The following is a 21,020-nucleotide window of genomic DNA, read 5'->3' as shown; positions in this document are numbered from 1 at the left end:
GAGAAGATGCATTATAGATGCAATTTATCCACGAATCAGACCACAATTCTTGTTTCTGCTTGTAGAGTCTGGCTTTAAATCTACACTGACTCTAATAGAAAGCTATTGCACTGCTATTTTTAATTATTTATTGTTAAGGCAGTAACGCTGAGACATACTTTGTGCGTATTTTTGTCCAGAGCGAGTTTATTGACGTGAATATTAAGTTACAGCATCGCTAAAGCACTGATATTGCTGTATATCCATCTTTAGATCAGTTATTTAATATGTTTCTGCTGAAAATAATATCAGTAATTAATTATATCTCAGTATATTTGTGGACTGAAGCAAGGTTCTTTGACAAGTCTGGAAAAATATTTGCAGTCGAAATAATATAAAGCGTGTAAAAATGTAAAAAAGTGACATGACTGTTTTAATTTTCCAGAGTACAGCCTACTGAGGACAGTCAGTAGAAGACATTTTTGTGTCTGTCTGACTTTATTGACGAGAGTGTATCATGTTACAGCGGTTTATCTCATGTCTGTCAGCGGATCGATCAGTAATTTTAAGACGATTCGGATGTAAACAGTATCATTAAGTCCTGTCATTATGTAATATTAGAATATCATTAGGCTATATAATTATACATATACATCCTTAGGCATCGAGTTGTCACTTCAGGGTCAACTCAAAGTCACACAACTTTAAAAAGAGAGAATATGGAAATGTACGGCTGAGTGCATCATAATAAAGTCTAAACGTGAGCTCGCTTTCAATGCAGTTTTATTCGTGTAGCACATTTAACAAAATCTGAATGCTAGCAAAGCACGAGCATTGTGTTCACGTCTTCATCACATTTGGAAAAAAGAATCTTGAGTTTGATTAAGGGTCTAAAATGGGTTCAGAAAAAAATTAGAGATGCATTACAACACGTACTGGTACTGATATTGTGCTCATTTACTTATACTCGTAAGAAAAAAAAATGCTCAGAGATCAAGATCTGATACTGAGTGATACCCTGTGAAGTAAACCAAGTGTTTGTTTTCGTGCTGATGAATCGACGACACAAAATGATGTTTCTGGAAGTATTTCACGATTAATGATCAAAGCAAAGCAGACTGCAAACTTTGCTCTGTGAAAATATCGAAAGGAGGAAAGGAGGAGCTACAGCGTCTCCTTACAGCACAAGCAACACGATAGAACGTCTTTAATACAGTATGTTTAATATAGAGCGTGAGGATGGCTGGCCTGAGTGCGCAGGACAGTATCAGCGAGCGTGGGCATTAAAAATGAGCGCTCACACAAAGGTATTTTGTGAGTTTGGGGCAGTGAAACTGAGAGCACTTCTCTTCTGCGAGCACTGAGCACTGAGACGCACACTTCCTTTACACTTTCCTTACGAATCACGGTGCAGTTTTTAATGACCACGCTCGCCGATACCGCTCACGTCGGAGTCCTCACCTTCTCTATTAAACACGCTGTTTAAATATCATATACGCTGTTTAAATATCATATACGTCTTAAACATAGCGAGAACTTACTCAGAGCTAAATAACAAGTTCCACCATGTCCATGAAAGATTCATGCTAAGTACGTTACTCATTTTGGTATCAGTATTGACGAGTACCAAAAAAACAAGTACTCGTACTCATTACGTATGAAAAAATATACATCCCTAAAAAGCGTCACAGTTAGCAAGTGAGACAGAACAAAAATACAAAGTGATTCAGGATGCTAGAATGAAACGTCTTATCTCTCTGCGTTCTAAGATAACTACCAGCTCAGAGCAAGACTCTAAATGGACAGATTACTGTGGCACAATTTAAGTAAGGGCTATAAGGGACGTCTCAGACCGTTCGGTGCTCGATGGGCCACAACACGCCGTGAAATGATGACTATGAACTCCTCTAAATCTGCCTCCAGGACACCACCATGACTTAACCCTAATGAGGCCGTATCTCAGGAGTCACATGGCCCAGATCTTAAAAGTTTGGTCCAAAAAAAACGAAATCCTGCCCAAGCTTTAAACATGATTGCTTGCTTTTTGCACTCTTATGTGATTAAACAGAAAACAAATGTGGCTTATCTTCAGCACTGTCCTACAACTAGCACTGGTTCTTGCATTTAGTGCATTTATAATTAGCATTACAGATCATATTAGCAACTGATGATTGCTAGCTTCAGCAATATATCTGAGATATGTTGAACACTGTAACAGCACATTTGCTTGTTTGTAAGGTGCTGTGTATATTTTTATATTTCACTGTTTGTATATTTTAGTGATACAAAACAGTCTAGAGAATGAAATTAGCACATCTAGCTAGCTAAACTGCTGCTGCAATGACTTGACATGCCATTTTTATGAAGTGAATACCTCATCAAGAAAACAGATACTTTATTTACTGACAGTTGTAGACCTCTAAACAGATCACATATTTAGTTTAAACTGAATGATTTGAGTGACGAAATGTTTACAGCAGGTGCTAATCACTCATCGCTAGTTCATTTTCTGTTCTGCTCTTTCTTTTAATTCACCGGTCGTTGCTCTCGGACAATGTGGGAATGTCACAGTGGGCCCAGCTGGGATTTCTTTCTGCTTTTGTTGCCCTGAAAATGGGCTTTTTGTCAGGGTTCAGTGAGAAGGGAGGCTAACTTGGCCATGCTAACTCCCCCGAGACATTAGTGTGCACGCAGATTAGTTACCACGGCAACAAGTGGCCCATTTCCCACCGAGTACAAGAAACTCAAGATACTTTGTTATTGCAGGTTGACGTCGGTCTGGTCCTGAATGGATAAGGAGACTGAATATTTGAGATGTTTTGAAGGTTTAGAGTTCATCAGTCGTGTAAAAACAACTTTTTTTCCTATGTTTCTGTTTTTGTCCTACAAAAAAAAGTTTAGTTGGACTCCATCTAAACTTCTGAAGAAGGAGAGACGGAGCAGGAGTCGAAGACAGAGTCGGAGCCATATCCACTCCAGAGCTTTATCGATCCGAGCCTCACCATAATCCGTCGCTCTACTTATTCTCGTACTTTCCCCTGTGTGTCATGCACTGTGCATTAAACAAATCTCATTAGCTTTGCAATTACCGCTCGGCTAACGTGGCCCTCTACAGAACGCCTTTATCGACTTGCTGACGACGCGGCTTGTTCTGGATAGAAGTTTCGGTTAGAGATTTGTTTGCGTTAAGGATTAACTATTAAATTAAGGCATTAATATGCTCTCTCTCTCTCTCTCTCTCTCTCACACACACACACACACACAGGAGACAGAGGAATTTGGGCAAAGTGTGTGAGAATGTACTTTTTGTGCTGACGCAGAATGTGAAGGGCGTGTGTGAAGCTAATTTCTGCTCTCCATAAGTGTGTGTGTGTGTGTGTGTGTGTGTGTGGACCTGTCCCTGTTTCGGTACTATTTTTAACACACCCTCGTCCGCTTTCCCTCACCACACACGAGTGCAAAATACCCACATCATGATGGTATAATTATGACATTTAAACACCTCTTGGATGGATTTCAATATTTTTTTGGGGGGGCGGGGCTTCAACAGCTTTGAAACCAATCAGGTTTGATATGCAAATTATTCACGGATGACAAGTGGTTGCTGAAAACCTTTAGCCACAGAACCTGTGTGATAAGCTAGCTAGACAAAAATCATGGTCGTTATGGTAACGTGGTTGTTAAAATGATAATGCATAAAATAAGCTTCGAACCGATCAGGATTGATATGCAAATTATTCCCCGATGATGACGAGGCACGCAGAAACTTTCAGCTAAAATAGCTAGCTAGCTTAATGATGAGTAAAAATCATTGTTGTTATGGTAATGATATAGATAAATCAACAGATTAAAAAAAAAGGAAATGATGCACAGAATAATTTCAGCAGCTTTGAACCAATCAGGATTGATATACAAATTATTCACAGATAATGACGCGGCCACAGGACCTGCGTGCTAAGCTAGCTAGCTGTTTTAGCTAATGTTAGCGATGTAAAGAATTGTCGTTGTTATGGCATTTTGTTAGGCCGTGTAGTGTTCGCTTTTTTTAACATTAAAAGAAAAAATTGAAGCTATTTATTTATTTATTTATTTGGTGATTTGTACACATAGAGCAAGTCAGTTTACTAACTAGTGCGTGCGTTAACTAGCTAGGGTGTGTTAAGTAACTAGCATGTTAACTAGTAATAAATAAGTAATAATGTAATAAAGTTATGTTGGATTTCTCGTACAGGGAACACAGGCATTATAAAAAATTTTAAATCAATTTTAACTTTTTTATATTTTATTATTTTATTATGTAGTATGGTTGTAGATTGAGATTTTATTTCTTCAGTTTATCCACCATTTTTAAAATTTTTTTTTTGCTGGTTTGAAAAGGAACAGCGATTCGTTCACGATCAAACCTCCAAGGAGCCATCAAACAAACTTCAAATGCACGGCTAAAGTAACGATGATTTCGCCAGAAGGGAAATCGCCAGGGCGTGTTAAAAACAATATTGGAACGCAACTCGCATCTTCGTGGCCGACTCTCGTCCCTCTTCTCATCGTGCGTGCTGGTATATTTTTATTTTTTCCTGCAGGGCGTTGCAGTAAGCGGATGAGATATAGATTTCAGTAATTAACGTTTTGATTCTTATCAGCATTTCCCCCCCTCTGTGATCCTGCAGGGTTTTTTGTTCTTGTTCTGCTCGGGTTCCTCCAAACACACGTCTCAAGGTGCTTCAAAGACGTCGTGTTAAAAAACATTTCAAGAGACGAGGAATGACAATCCGAGAGCTCGGTCTCTTTTTTTTTCCCACAGACCTCCAGGAAGAGCGTTGTTTGACAGACAGTGGGTCGAGACAGCTCTGTTATGACTTCCTGTAGTGACAGGACGCGTTTGTAACTCAAAATCGTGAACCTTATATGGAATCGTCGGCTTGTTTATGTTCCAAGCCTCGGAATCGCCGTTTACGAAGATCACATATTAAAAGCGACTGCTTTATGGTGGGGGAAATGATGTTGGTCTTCAGGTTGAGCTTTATGGTTGATGCAGGTGATAAAAAACGTAAAGGAAATGAAAGATTTTAATGAGATGCCCGTTTTCAGTGTCTCTTTCTACGACTCCTTTTAAAAAAAATCCATCTTCACTGATGATGCCATATACAGCAATTTCCCTCAGGCCTCAGGGGAAATAAGGAGGAATGTTGGAATGTTCATTTCTTCAGGCCACAGGACCTGCTGAAGGATAAAAATAGGACTGGAATGTAGCGCTTAATATTAGTGGGGAGAGAAAAACAGCTTCTTACCACACTTTCACACCTATTAGTCCAGTTAATGTATTCTTCTATTGGTATGGTTTCACACTGCACATTTTAAAGGAACCAGTGTGTGGATAAAAAAACAAACAAACTGTTGATGAGGAGCGTGTAGATCTGTAAACGTCCTCGTAAAACTCTTTCGTTCGTTGGACAGAAATACGACGACGGAAAAATCGAGGAGAAATCATAACAATCATCCGAGCGAATAAATAATTACATTATCATATAAATCAGGGGTTTCTTAAACTTTTTGCCGCCAAAAAATGATTTTAACTGTAAAATAAATTTCCCTGACTCCTGAACATAATCCAACTCTTCATATTCGTATATATTTTAGTTATTTATTTCAGCTTTTTTTTATTCATGAGATTTCCAACCACAGAACACTTTAGGTGGGGTGAAATTGTTTATAAGCCGACTGACTTGCTTTTGAGTTATTGAGGTTTTGGTGCGATGAGTCAAACAGGCTGATAGCTTTAAGAATTCAGTAATAAATATAATAACTTTACAACATTTCGTGCATCACATCCAGCGTTTGTCTTTCGCCATCGGTCCAAATTTCCAGAACACACGGCATTTCCGCAGCTCTGTCCATCAGACTCACGCAAATAACCGCAAAGAATTCTTCTTTCTGAAACGGTTCCTTCTCTAAAAGGATGAAATACACAAATTTAGAGCTTCATTTACAAACACGTTTCAGTGAAGTCGTGAAAATGAGCTACGCAATTCAGCAGCTGCCCTTACACTTCCCTGCGAGGTGAATTCAGAGTACACACATTCTTGTCGTTTCCTCGGCTCAGGGAAACATGTTGATATTCACACACACACACACACACACACACACACACACAGTACAGATACAGTATATAAAAGTCAAATTGAAAAGCAGTGGCGTATTTCTTTAAAACAGAACAGCAGTTAGAAACAGAGATCAGCTCAGCTGTGTAGGGAATAACACACTTCGGGTTGTGCGGTTATGGAAAAATAATCCACGCGGGGTGGTGTGATGCAGCTCAAAGCAAAGCTGAGTTACTTTTACCACCCTGAAGTTGATTATTTTCCTATAACGGTGTGTCATGAAGTGTTTTATTCCTCTTATACTACAGCAATTTGTCAGTGATTCTAATTTTTAGTGTATTGATGAACAACATGTCAGACTTTTTATCCATTTGTAGTTACATTTAACGTTGCGGGATGTCCGTGAAACAAGTTAGTTCCTGTTTTCACTTACATTATAGCAGCTATAAACAGTCATTCCCTCACCAGCCACTTTTTTTTTTTTTTAAGTGTAAATTTCTCTGTCCTGAAAACTAAATGTTACAGCTCTACCTCTGACTGTTTCAAAGCGCTAACACTGGAGACTCCTTCCATGAATGTTAAATAAACACATTTCTCCTTACAGAACATTTCAGCATTTCAATGATTATTTGTTTATCGTTGTTAAGTAACAGCTCGTGTTTAAAATCCGTCCACCACACCACCACGTCCCTGTGAATGAGCAAATTCTTACCCTTCTGACTCAAAACCCTCCATAAACGAGTTAATTCCACACACGCTAAATAGCCAAACCTCAAAAATCTGGAACAACAAACGTCCCTCAGTGGGGTTTTTTCCCCGCGTTAGTTTCTGTGCGCTTTATTTTTGAACATGACACCACTGTACAGGAACAACTGATGCCCACAAAAGCTAATTTCATGCTAATGTGCGGCTAAACTCTGAGGTCCAGGCATTATTTCACCATTTGCTGTTGTTGGCTGCTTTGCTATTAGCGCATGCCGGTTGTGGTTCAAAATGTTTGAACGTAAAAGCTTTTTCTCATGCATGGGCATCTCTGGGGAACGCTGTTGTGATCGGGACGGCGGTGTGATTTCTGCTTGCAGCAGGGTTAGCATCTGATTCATGAGGCTGTTTATTTCCTTGGTCTATTAGCAAGTGTCGTGCTAGTCATAGCTTTAAGCAAAATCCTGTTTATACTGTACATCCATCCTGTACCGCAGTAACTGACAGGATCGTTAACACACTGTTTCACACCTCGTTTCTCAGGAACTGTTGTGCTTTGACTATGTTGGACTGTGATTTAGAAAATGCTAAGAGTTGGGAATGCTGTCATTATTACGTCAAGATTCATTTTCTGGAAATTTCTTTGATGCATGTCGAGACAGAGCGGCAAACCGAAAAAGTCAGAAGTAAAAGAAATCAGCTTCAGCTGTGAGAAATGTACATTTTTGTTCACATTTAACTTAATTTATAATTTTTCAAAATTCTATTCCTGTATTATTATGTACACAATAATTTTTTTAAAACTTTTGTGTTAACCTGCTGACAAAAGTATGCTAGCTAACGTTATTTGAAGAAATATAATGCGCTGGTTTCATGTGATAAATATGACAAATTAGTATTTTTATAAACAAATTCTAAAGATTAGATTAATTCCCTACATGAATATTTTTACAGTTAACATTAAGTTATCTAAGTTATCTAATTTTGGGCTGCTACGTAACCATTAACGTTACATCTAGCTAGTTAAAAACGACCTCACGTTTTCTCTGTAACATTATCTCGGCTAGCAAGTCAGGCTAATTCTAATCCTGTGTTTGATATTCATGGCTCATGATTTCAAAATGTTCAAAATGCATACTAATACATAATGCTTCCCCAAATGTATACTATCTTTAGTTAGTTTAGAGTACTGAACATGAACAAGTTTATTAACTAGTTTACCACATCTAGCTTGCATACATCTTTGCAACTGTAGCTTAGCTAGCTCTCTGTGAACAATGTTTATTAGGTCTGACCAAATTAGATAACTTTTCTACAACTCCGGAAATATAAATTTAAAACTTTCACACTAGCTGTCATATCTAACAGGACTGACTAGCATGCTAGTGTTGGCTTCCACTCTCTGTGCCCATGGTAAACTAGCTAGCTAGCAGCGACTAGCATGAAGTATTCATTTTTAAAATGATCTGTTGTACTTTTTATCTGTTTATAGATACATTTAATGTTGTGGAATGCCCACAAAACAAGACTTAAGACTGTTCTGACTTAAGGTAAAATTAATTTTCTTAATAAACTGTTATAGAGAACCTTCGTCTGCATCTTCAGATGTTTGTTAATATTCATAGATTTCTGTAATACAACGTCTGAGTCTGTGTAAAGCCTGGTGGGAAAAGAAAAGAAAAAAACGAGCAAAAAATATAACTGAGTCACAAAAAGTTTCAGCCGAGTGAGTTTAAACGCTTTATTACCCGTAGCGACTTAATTAGCAAGGTAAATTAGCGAAGTAATATCGTGCTCGTTGAAGGGAGAAGCATTTTGCGCGTCAGTACGAGTGATGTCTCCTTTAAAGTCTGTGCTTTGTAACTAAAGCTGAGCAGGAAATGTGCTGATTCATTATTTAATGCCGTGAAACCCTGAGCTAAATCAATAGCTCGTGAACTGGGCTGTGATTTGATTTCACATTTTCTCAAGCTGTTGTTGCAACTTCTACTTCTATACAAATAAAAAGCTGATTTTCACAAACGGATGCCTTTAAAATGTTACGGAAAGCATCGCATTTGGTTCTCTCAGCTCTTAAACCTGGAAAACCTTGGAACGATTTCTAAATCTTGAATGTTGAAACGTTATATTTTCGTTATTTTAATCACCACAGGAATGTCCTTATGGTCACGTGGTCAAATTAGGCTCAAACAGTGGTGTTTGAAATTGAAATATTTCTGTTTGTACTATGTATTCAGTCTCGTAGGCTCTTTTTTTTCCTTTTTTTTTTTTTTATTTTGTTTTGTTTTGCTTCTGTTTTCATCTCACCACCCCCTCATCTACTCATGGCCTATTGACATTCTCCAGCAGCAAGCCGTGGAGACTTCGCTTTTGCTCTTATGCGCCGTCAGCGACGAGGTCTGGCATCTCCATTTCTCATGCATTGACATCTTCCCCCTTTCTTCTCGTCTATCTTCTTTTTTCAGCCCCCCACCCTCTTTCCCTCGCTCCTTGTCAGTGCTCCGTGGAGGATTCGATGCTATTTCTAGGCCCCACTCCAGTCAAGTGTCTTTAGAGTGCTTCTGAATAAAAGGCAGATGGAGAGACGGAGAAACAGAGAGAGAGAAAGCGAGAGCGAGAGAGATAGAGGGAGGGAAGGAGGGAGGGAGTGAAGCATCCATTATGTGACGCCCCATTTATCCGAACAGAGTCAGTGATAAGCTCTCAGTGGTGCAAGAAGGTTCACTGTTTTACAATTAGGCAAAAAACACAGTGTGTGTGTGTGTGTGTGTGTGTGTGTGTGTGTGGTTAATTACACAACGTTATTGTTATTCATGCCTGTGTAATCCATCCATACCCCTGCTTCTTTCTCACTCCGAAACCTGAACGTATTTCTTTTTTACTTCTTTGTATCTCCACACACATTCTCCATCCTTTCTTTTTTTTCTTCTCTGTTCTTTCAACACACGCATTCGTTCCCAGACCAGCATGTACCCTTGAGACGGACAAATAAACCTTTTCCTTCCTTCTGATTCGATTGTGTTTCAGAACGGAGCTGTGCCTTATCAGGACGTCTGTGTGTAAAATAAACGCGCGCTAAGCAGTCCCAGTACTTACATGTTGTTCGATTAGCAAAAACTCTTCACTGGAAATCAGCACTGGTAAATATTTAATCACAAACAATGAACGCAGCGGTGCGTATTCTCACGTTATTAGCATTCTTGGTGACACTATCTGAAGAGAAACTACAGAGCACCTTCATAAGCATTGCAGAAATAGTTTCTAAATCAATGCTGGAGGATTTATGAAAGGCTCATGTCGAAACGTGAACGATCATATTGGAGGTTTTATGCAGTTTTTCTTTACATGGCAGATAAAAAACAGCCATTCATCATCATTGTCAGCTGACTGATTGAGATACCCTGTTACTTTATATTTTTTTTATCCATATTTTACAGGTTTATTAGCTTATTTTTACTAACAGCACTTTGAGAAAGTCCAGACTTTGGACTGAAAACACACACACACACACACACTCAACTGAACATCACCCCATCCTCTTTGCAATTTTTGCACATATTCAATTGTATTCAATTTCTGCTGCTACAAATATTTATTATATACTGTATATTATCTTTATACTCTCCACCTGGCTGCTACTCCTTATATTTACATTAAATACAGCAACTTATTTTGTCACTCTTTTGCACTACTGTCATATGATTCACTTTTTATTAGAACTGTGTGCTATTGTTATGATAGCTTTGTACTGTCTTGCGCCATCTGCACGTGTTTGCACTGTGCACTTTATGTAAATATATGTAAGGTCTCCTGTAGTTCTGTGTGTTGTTTTATGTAGCACCTTGGTTCTGGAGGAACGTGTTTCGTTTCACTGTGCACTAACTAGCTGTATACGGTTGAAATGACAATAAAGCCACTTGACTTAACTTGAAAGTTGTAGAAGGTACATAAGAGCATTATAAATGTAAATTTAATTAACACTTTATCTTAAAGGCTTTCAAATCATTCATTTGGCTGGCGTATGTGCTTCATAAATAAGAAGCTGTCCATAAAATATTTTAATACACATGGACTGAGCATTCAGGTCCACACCATGCTCCTATAAGTAATGAAGTTTTAGCCAAAAAGAAGTCTCCATCTGCCATCTTACCTTTCATGAGGTGCATTTTATCTACATCTCAGCCCCATTCTAATACAGCTTCTTGTCATGTCATGAAAGTGATGTTAGTAAAAACAGGCTATGAACTTACAACAAGATATAGATAAAACAACATCTCAGTCGATTCATGATCATAACTGATGGCTGTTGTATTTTCTCTCGTGTAAAATGTTGCATGAAACCTCTAATATCATCGTTCGCATTTTTTATGAAGCCTTTCAGAAATTCTCCAGCATTTGCTTTATAAAATATTTATGCAATTCCTATGAATGTGTTATAAAAGCACTGTGTAGATATTCTTAAAATAAAGTGTTACCGCATTCTCTTATATGAACAGAAGCATTGGGTACAGCAGGTACTAGGCATGTGCTTCCTGCTTAATTTTATTATTCAAATTATTATCTGTAAGAGTTCATGAGTTAATGAACGTTTATTTGGTTAACCGGTTTCTATGTATTTATTATCACTGCCTTGTTGTATTCTCTATTCTGATTGGTTTATAATTTTCTATAACAGCTGCTCTGACAGTAGTGTAGTTGCAGGCATTAGTACTTTCTTATACGTTATCGTTTCTATAGCAACAGCTCATTCGCAGGGACATGTACAGCAGGCGCTCTATGTTTTTAAAAAATGTTATTTAACAAAGAAAAATGTAAAAGCATTGCTATCTAAAAAGAAACCGTCACATAACGTAAATCAAACAACCAGTTTCCGCATGATTAGTGCTTCATTTAATCTGAGTTTAGCTAGTTAGATTAATAAGATATATATAGCTACTACTTAAAAAAATAAAAAATAAAAAAAATAAAATAAAATGCTGGGCCACGCCCACAAATGATAACAGTAGCAGTCGCTACACTCCCACAAAAAAAAAAAAAAATGTCAGAGCTGTTATAGAAAATTAATCAACACATTCTGACCAATCAGAATTCAGCAGCGAAGTGGTATATATTTATAACTGTTGTCATGGTTACAATCCCACATGTTTTTATAACATCAGAATCACTGAATCAAGTCAGAACTGCGATTAAATTTTTAAAACTGAAACAAAATATTCTGTCAGCTTGTCCAAAACCGATATTTTTTCTGTTGCCATGGTAACAGTCCCATTGTTTCGTTGTCACAGCCGCAGTTGATTCACCCACCTGAACGAATCACGTGTCAGTAAAAAGCATCACAGCAGAAAGCAAGTGTTCACTCACCGAACGAAGACGTCCACAGAGCTGCTTAACGCACCGAGCTTATCCTCGCACACTGACAAACTTTTACGTTAACCTGTCCATACGTAGCCAAGCTGAAACTACGCAACAAAAGCTCACAAATCAGAGACCCGCCCCGAAACCGAGGCCAAGCCGGTGTCAAGCTTAACCTTCACTACGGAGTAATAAGTGGCTATACGAGAGTAGAGTCTTGCAGAACAAGTGTTAAATGTGTTGAGTTATAATAGCATTCGGAGGATTATGGACAAAGAACGCATTGTGCAAAGGTGTCACTTTCACATCAGCTAATCTCACACACACACACACACACACACACACACACACACAGGCATTACAGGGGCTCTAGGACAATTCGAAGATTTCATGACCACCCAGGAATGTCGAGAACACAAGATTCGGAATGTAAAAACTATGATTTCAGTTCGCATTAAACAGCTTTAGATAATACGGATATCGTTTTCTGTCCACTAGCACGTTTCGTTTACGATTGGCGTATTTGTAGATGTCCAGTGTGTTTGGCGAGCGCCGTAGCAGCTCTCTCACTCAGAGATTTTAATCAGTCAGAAACTTCACACGTTCTAAGTCCGCCATATCAACTCTCTTATGATTTGCGATAAATCGGAATGAAACTTGTACAGTGCAAACCAAGGTTAAAATCTCAGAGTGTGAGCGCTGCTGAGATGCTCGTCTAAAATCCACCAATAGGAGGACGGCAAACTCACAGGACAGCTACAAATACAAATACAAACTAATCACGTTAATTAATATAATGTTACCAGCCTACATGCCTGACCCCTTGTACGGTGAGTTGCAAAGCTGCCACAAGTTAACGGATAGAAAAATATCCTTATTACTTCTGAAGAATGGACATTTCATGGTGTCGTCTTTCAGCCTGCCACAAATGACTCCAGACTGACAAGCAAAGAATACTTTTACAACACGTAAGAGTAAAAATGGATCTGAAAATCATTCGGTGTAAAGCCGGCTTAGCATTTCAGATACGAAGCCAGCCATGCGTTCATGACTGAATTAAAGAAACATGATTGTGGAGGGTCTAAATGCTAAATTTTACCCTCCACATCCCTTGCTTTAACACCTTCTGAAGTGCATTTAGTTTGAATCATTTGTTGAATTGAATCTCTGTTCAGTGTATCAAGTTCAAGACTGATTCCTTCTTAATACAAAACAAATCACTTTTGAATTGAAATGGAAACCAATGAATCAATGAATCAGTGAATCAATGAATCGACTCACTGTCAGCCCAAAGATTCACACCCCTTCAGTAAACATGATCTATGTTTGTGTTTGTGTTTGTGTTGCAGATTGGCAGATCGCCACGTTGGCGCTGTTACATGGAGGAGCCTTCCTCATCCTCACCTCCTTCATGGTGGCCCTGGTCTCCGTGTGCACATGTAGCAGGAGGCGTTTCTACAGACCCGTCGCCGTCATGCTGTTCGCTGCAGGTGACTGTGACGCACTCGTAGCGCACACTCGTTTCTGATTGGCTGGCAGGGCTCACGCTTCATGCGTGGAGTTAGCTGCATTGGATTGTTAACGATTTGTAATAGTGCTGGATGTTGTCTGGCTTGTTGCCAAGACGACGAGTCTGTAAGCTCGAACCTGCTCAATGCCGTAAACAAGATTAGATCACATATTTCGAAAAATATAGATAGATAGATAGATAGATAGATCAGTTTATTCATCCCAGAGGGAAATTCACCTATTACATCAATCAGAAATATACTAAAAGTAATTTAACATTACAAATGAAACAAAATAAGAATAAATATATATAAAGAAATCAAAGTTCAAGGTTCTTTATTTGTCACATACATATTACATACATATAATGTAGTGAAATGTTTTTAGTGACTCGTCCCGCAGTGCAACGATGATACATAATAAAAACAGAATAAAATAAAATAAAATAATATCTAGTAGACTATATGTAAAAAATATGTTTGGCAGCCGTTAGAGGAATGAAATGTAGAATATGAATATGAATAAATAGAATATGTTTAAAAAAGGTCAGATATACAGAGCTGTCTTGTGCAAAAAATTGTTTCACAGTGCAAATGTTTCTGTATAGAAAAATACAGAGCTGTACAGTGTAAGAGTTTTTTTTTTAAGTTGTGTGCAAAAAATTCGTTTTTCCATAGTAATTTAAATCACTTAAGTTGTGCAATTTTTAAAAATATATACAGTATACATATAATATTATATATATTACTAAATGTATTGCCTAATTAGTAAATCGAGGTCGTTAACGTACTTGCTACTGCGAATCCTCGGATTAATAAAAGTCGTGCTCTCGTCTCGTCTTGCTAAGTCTATGGAGAGATACTTTTAATTAAAGTGTTAGCATGAGAACATGAGCTTTAATCCCATTACCATTCCCAAAATAATTGCATGAAGATAATATTTTAAATGTTTTTTTAAATGGGTCTATTCAAAACGGAGATTGAACTATGCCTACTGAAATAAATCCTGCACACGATTTCTTTAGACGAGCGAAAAACAGCCAATAACGTGGGCAGACATCGTACGCAAGTATTACAATTTTCTGAATCTGATTTAGTACCGCAGTAAACTGAATTGAGCATTTAGATTGAGAGATTAATGTCCTAGCCAGTCGCGTTAATCACCGGTGACTCACCGATCGAGTCTCGATATTAGCCGTTTGGCTAAATCTGACACCTTTACATCATTAATACTGATGCTGATTAGTGTGTTTTGTTCCAAACAAACAAATAAACAAATAACTACCCAAAAATAAGAAAGGAAGATAAACAGGAGCACGGAGTTATCTCAGATAACTCAATCTGGCTAAACTAATCCAGCTCTAAGGTGAATTATCCCGTTTGGAATGATCACGAGTAAAATTAGCAAATCTGGCTTACATCATTTTATCTTGGATTTGTTAAGCGGCGTACGAAGAACTCCAGTGCGACATTAAAGAAGCAAAACGTCAGACCCTGTCCTGAGTGATCAGTTACATCTGGAGAAAAAGCAGGAATTATGTAAATGTGGTCTTTTGCTGAACCTTTTCTTTAATAGTATGCATATCTACTCACTTCTGCTCACTACTCCGATCCGTCGTTGTTCGTCTCTCCACGTACGCAGTAAAACGAGGGCGCGTGTATTAACGGAGCGGAACGGCTTACTGGGACGTGTCCTCGGGGCGAGTGAATGTGGAAACAGGAAGTTTGTCACAGCATCGTGCCCCGGCACACAGCTGTTTCACTAATTAGTCTTTCTTCATTTTGAATTAATCACACAGACGTACACTTAAAAAGATTTCTTTTAAGTGGATTTTTGATGTTCTTTGAAGTCACTCTGCTTTGTTGAGAAGCTCATCGCGAATCGTGCTTCCCTCTGAGGAGCGAAAAATTCCCTCAGTTTCTTTTATTCTCAACCTACTTTTTACTCCTCTTTCACGACTCAGCGCTGCTCTTCAAACTATGGCTTTTGTTTGAATGACTCACATCAAGCAAATTCTTTGTATTTGTTCAATTTTTTTTTTTTTTAAATTTGAACAAAACCAGTGCAGGACAGTGAATTCTTCCCTTGTCTGTATGAATCTCTGCTACTTCCTTCCTCTGAGCTTTATTTTTCTTCAGAATGTCTCTATACATGTTTAATGAGAGGTCGTGTATTACAGGATAAGATAAAACCGCTGTTATAAGTATTTCTGCCATTTTCGTGCATCAGATGAAAGTTGTGAGTGACGGAAATGAAGAAATGTGGAAATGTCGGACCACATGTGCCATAGGATCGGGCCGAGGAATGACACGAGCCGATCGTTTGGATTTGTTGCTTTATATTTTTGCATCATACCTAATTTGCGTAATCTCAAATCAAACATTTCTTGCCTCTGATTCTGAAATTTCGGCTCTGCATCACATGCGTACGTACGTACGTACGTAGAAAAGTCTAAGTTCTGCCTTTAGCTTTAGGCCTAGATACTTTTAGCTTCATGAGCTATGACACAGATCGCCTTTCGATGAAAGCTTGAAGCTAGATTGTGTTAGCTACCACATGAGGTTATTTTTAGCTAGCTATAAATTTGTAAATAGTTACTGAAATGTCAGAATAAACTTTCATGTTATTTTTTTTGTTTTTTTTCCCCGCAGTTGTCCTGCAGGCCTGTAGCTTGGTCCTGTTCCCCATCAAGTTCATCGAGACGATCAGCTTGCGAATATACCATGAGTTCAACTGGGGTTACGGCTTGGCTTGGGGCGCCACCATCTTCTCGTTCGGGGGAGCCATCCTGTACTGCCTGAACCCCAAGAACTACGACGACTACTACTGACCCCGCTGCACGACTCCGCCCACCCCCTTCACCCCTCCCCCCAACCGACACCTCTTCCCCACTCCCTCCGTACGATGCTCTTTCGCATTCCCTACAGCTCACGCACCGAACTTTTATTTGCTTCCTGAGAAACAAAAAAACACGCAAACTGGGTGCAGAGCTCGTCCGATTCCGGACCGACCAATCTCACGTCTCACGCCAACAACCGCCCCGAGTTCTTCCATTATCATCATCCTTTTAGGTTCTTTAAAATTCCTTTATTAAAATGTCACGCTATTCTGTCTGTTCTCATCTTTCCATCACATTTCCAACATCACTGATCCGTCTCTGATCTTTAAGCATCGGGCTCCGGAGAGATCTCCGGAAACAGTCATGTGCCGATCCCTGCGGAGCGCTCCATCTGGAGTGGGGTTTAGGATCGGACCTGCTGCATGCACACACACTTACACTCCACTTACACACACATCACACAGAGTGTGTTAGGTTTCTGAAATGAGAAAGCACAACATAGAACATATGCTAACCTTATTTCACACTAGCAAGTGACACGTTGCTCATGGGGTTTCAGTGAGCTATTTATAGCTATTACTGTTTAAACATATTAAACAACGCACTAATCAGAGTGTTTCTTTGATTTACACGTTGCTTCGTTTTTAGATTAGATTAGCAAACCAAACTAACTGTACTAGCGACGTACACTGGCCAGTACATGCTCTGCTAATTCCTCCGTCCAAGCTTTATTTTTCTTTTAATGTCTCGTTCACATTTAGTTGGAGGTCAGGATAAGATGAAATCATGGCTATACAGTACTGTGCAAAAGTCTTAGGCACTCAATTTTTTTTTTAGTACAAACTTTATTTTCTGACTTCTACATTATTAATTCTAAAAACATTTTAGATTTCCCAAACATTAGTTTTCCAGCACAAAATGAAATGTTACAGAAAAATGTTTGTATGTCAGTAAAGAATGCAGCAGATTCCATAAGAGACACTTTTCAGATAAAAACATAATGAAGGCTGCTGGGTTTCGCTGCAGAAATAAGAAGCGAGTCGACAGTCAAAGTCTCCAGAAGAACTGTGGCTGCTTCTGCAAGATGCTCAGTAACACTTCCAGCTCATTTCCTTATAAAACTGCACACACTGCACCTCAGATACTGTTTTTTTTTTAAAGTGAAGGATCGTCACACCAAATATTGACTTTGTTTCATTTATTACTGTTTTCTGCTCTTTATAGTATTTTTTTAATGTAGAAACATTTAATTTCATTATTTTTGAAGGAATCTTTGCTCTGCAGCATTTCTTTGCATGTGCCTAAGACTTTTGCACGGTACGTCATACTCTTTAGGAATTAAAGTTGAACTGCTGCGAGGAATCAATTTGAGTCATTTGGATTTGTCGCGTTATGATTTAATTCAAAACTAATTTGAGAAAATCTTAATTCAAATAGGCTTGTTGCTGAAATTGCGGCTCTGTGTCAAGCACGTGTATGAAATTAACAGCCGCATGTCGCTTCGTGTCTTGCTAGTGTGAACGTAGGGTTAGAGTCTGAGCACACAGAGAGCGTGAGAGAAAGTTCAGCAATGTGAGGATGATTGGAGGTGTTCCAGCGATACGAATACTGGAATATTTAGTAGTTCCTGGACAGCAGAGTGCAAAAGTCTGAGTGCAAAATCTTTACCCAAACATTCTGTTCATGCATTATTTCCACAAGATCTGAAAGGACACGACTGTGTCAAATACAAGCGTTGTTAAGTATCTGATGTGACTAGTTTTCGCTAACTAGCTAGTTTTACAGTTGAATCACATCAAGATATGACTTTTTCCCCCTAGTTTTACTGCGAGACATTTCCGAATGTTGGTTAACTAGGTAAAGAGCTTCGTTTAAGGATATCCTCAAACAAATGACAGCTTCTTTAATGTTAGCTAGCTAGTTCCTAACATTTACTAGATAGCTATCTATCTATATATTAGCATATCTTCTAACAAATGGGATTTTATCTAAAGTTAGCTAGCCAGGTTTCCTGTGAGAGATTTCGTAACGTTTACTAACTAGCTAGCTATCTATGTATTAGCATATCTTTTTACAAATACACTTTTCAAATACAATGGGATTTTCTCTATGGTTAGCTAGCTAGTTTGCTGTGGGACATTTCCTAACTTCTGTTAGCTAGCTAGCTTATCTTTATATTAGTGTACCTTTTAACAAATGGGATTTTCTCTAAAGTTCGCTAGCTAGTTATGCTGTTGGACATTAACTAATGTTCGGTAACTAGCATGCTATCTTTGGATTAGGATATCCTCTAAGAAATGGGATTTTTCTGGAACATTAGCTAGCTAGTCCTTTCTGTGGAACATTTTCTAATGTGAGCTAGCTATCTATCTTTGTATGAAGGTATCTTCTAACAAATACACATTTCTCTGATGTTAGCTAATGGTACATTTCTTAACATTTGTTAGATAGCTAGCTATCTATGTATTAGCATATCCTCTAACAAATGGGATTTTTTCTAATTTTGTGAAATAGTTTTGCTGTGAGACATTTCCTAAATTTTAGTAACTAGCTAGCTATCTTTTTGTTAGGATATTCTCTAAGAAACTAAATTTTCCCTAACATTAGCTAGCTAGTTTGCTGTGGGACATTTTCTAATGTGAGCTAGCTAGCTTATCTTGAAATGGGATGTTATCTGATGTTATGTAGATATCTAGATCTTTCTGTTATTTAGTTTTTTCCCTGTTTTTTTTTATCTTAGCTAGCTAACTTTTTATGGGCATATCCCAAGAAAGGGGATTTACTCTAATGTTAGCTAGCTAGTTTAGCTATGAAACAATTTTAGTGTTAGTTAATTTATAGATTTATATATAGGATTTTTTCTCAGGGTAGCTAGCTAGTTTGGCTGTAAGATGTTAATTGCTAACATCAGCTAGCTTTGTGTGGGGATATCCTCAGATTTATCCATTAAATATGTTTCTTTCTTTTTTTTTTTTTTTAGGATTTTTGGTTTTGTTTCTTTTTTGATGTTGCATATTAGCTAGCCAACATTTTTAAAAATGTTTTCTAGCTTTTAATTGCTGGGGAATTTTTAATGTTACCTCGCTAGCTTTGTATGGGAATATCCTCTCACGAAAGTGTTTTCCCCTACTGTTAGCTAGCTTCTGAAGCCCTAACTAGCTTCTCATAGGTTTTCCGCTTTCAAAGATGTAATATTGCTAATACTGTGGGATATATTAGGTGTTACTTAGCTGTATTGCACTCAGACGTTTGGACTCGACTGTACGAGGAAATAAAAATGACTTATGAAAGGGTATTTTATCCAGCGAGAAACCTGGAGGTCAACTTGAGCTCGGTATAGATTTGTTTTTATAACATATTACACCATATTTTCACAAACTGTAGCTAATGTCAGGGTAATAGAATACGATTTATGGCTAGAGCATGCTAAATGGAGCACCATGGGTTAATTAGCTTTTCTGGAAGTAACTGTGAGGTTCATTAGTGCACATGTAAGAAGTGCATTCACTTTATGATAAGTGTGTGTGTGTTATGGAACTAATAGGGCTAGCGGTGATTTTTATTCTTTTTTTTTTTCTGTCAGTTTTAGCAAAGACCAAAATATGGCTAATGCTAAATCTGATTTTGTTGTTTGCTGTTGATTCTGGTGTCTTCACCTGCCTTCACTATTTTTACACCGTAGCCGTCTGTCCTGAGATTTTCGTCCGTGGTTACAGCTTTTCTTTTCTTCCAATTGCAAAGTGCACTAAAACTGTTTTCTAAAAGTGAAATGATTAGAAGTAGACATGGGCCAGTGTAAAAATTTTCCCCAAATAATACCTGCTTAACTTTTAAATTACAGTTCATGATATTGAAATTTAAAAAGTAAAAACACTACAGTAAGTTATTCCTTAATCAGTGGCTTTTAAGTTATATATATATTTTAAAGATTAATGGAGTGAACAGAAGATATTATCTCACCTGGTGATAAAATAAATGGCTCGCTGGATGGAAGCTGGTTAACCACTACTCACTACTCTGCACTCAGCACTCAGTACTCAGTACTCACTCAGTACTCACTACTCACTCAGTACTCACTACTCTGCACTCAGCACTCAGTACTCGGTACTCACTCAGTACTCACTACTCTGCACTCAGCACTCAGTACTCACTACTTAGCACTCAGTACTCACTCAGTACTCACTACTTAGCACTCAGTACTCAGTACTCACTACTTAGCACTCACTACTTAGCACTCAATACTCACTCAGTACTCACTACTTAGCACTCAGTACTCACTACTCAGCGCTTAGTACTCACTACTTAGCACTCAATACTCACTCAGCACTCACTACTCAGCACTCAGCACTCACTCAGTACTCAGCTTGAAGGTCTTGTTGAAAAAAGTTTAATTTTCAATCATTTTTAAAATGAGAAAAATAATAAACTGTTAAGGAATGTTAGCTATGAGACAGTTATCTCCGTGTTACTCAGTTGGAGCGAGTAGTACGCCATTACTACATTTATTTATTTATTTTCTTATAAACGATCATTGGACTCTT

General features: G+C 38.1%; 1 protein-coding gene across 1 annotated transcript in view; it reads left to right on the top strand.

The window, feature by feature from the left end:
• tmem47 (transmembrane protein 47) overlaps nt 1-21,020 on the top strand; it is a 22,525-nt gene extending 1,505 nt beyond the window's left edge. The window contains exons 2-3 of the mRNA XM_026928306.3: nt 13,481-13,621; nt 16,292-21,020. Coding sequence (XP_026784107.2) covers nt 13,481-13,621; nt 16,292-16,470 — 320 coding nt within the window. The 3' untranslated portion in view covers nt 16,471-21,020. The remainder of the gene's footprint in view (nt 1-13,480; nt 13,622-16,291) is intronic.

Source organism: Pangasianodon hypophthalmus, chromosome 8 (assembly GCF_027358585.1).
Source record: "Pangasianodon hypophthalmus isolate fPanHyp1 chromosome 8, fPanHyp1.pri, whole genome shotgun sequence".
NCBI lineage: Eukaryota > Metazoa > Chordata > Actinopteri > Siluriformes > Pangasiidae > Pangasianodon > Pangasianodon hypophthalmus.
The sequence above is the reverse complement of the archived record's forward strand: the minus strand, read 5'-3'. Positions and strand labels throughout refer to the sequence as shown.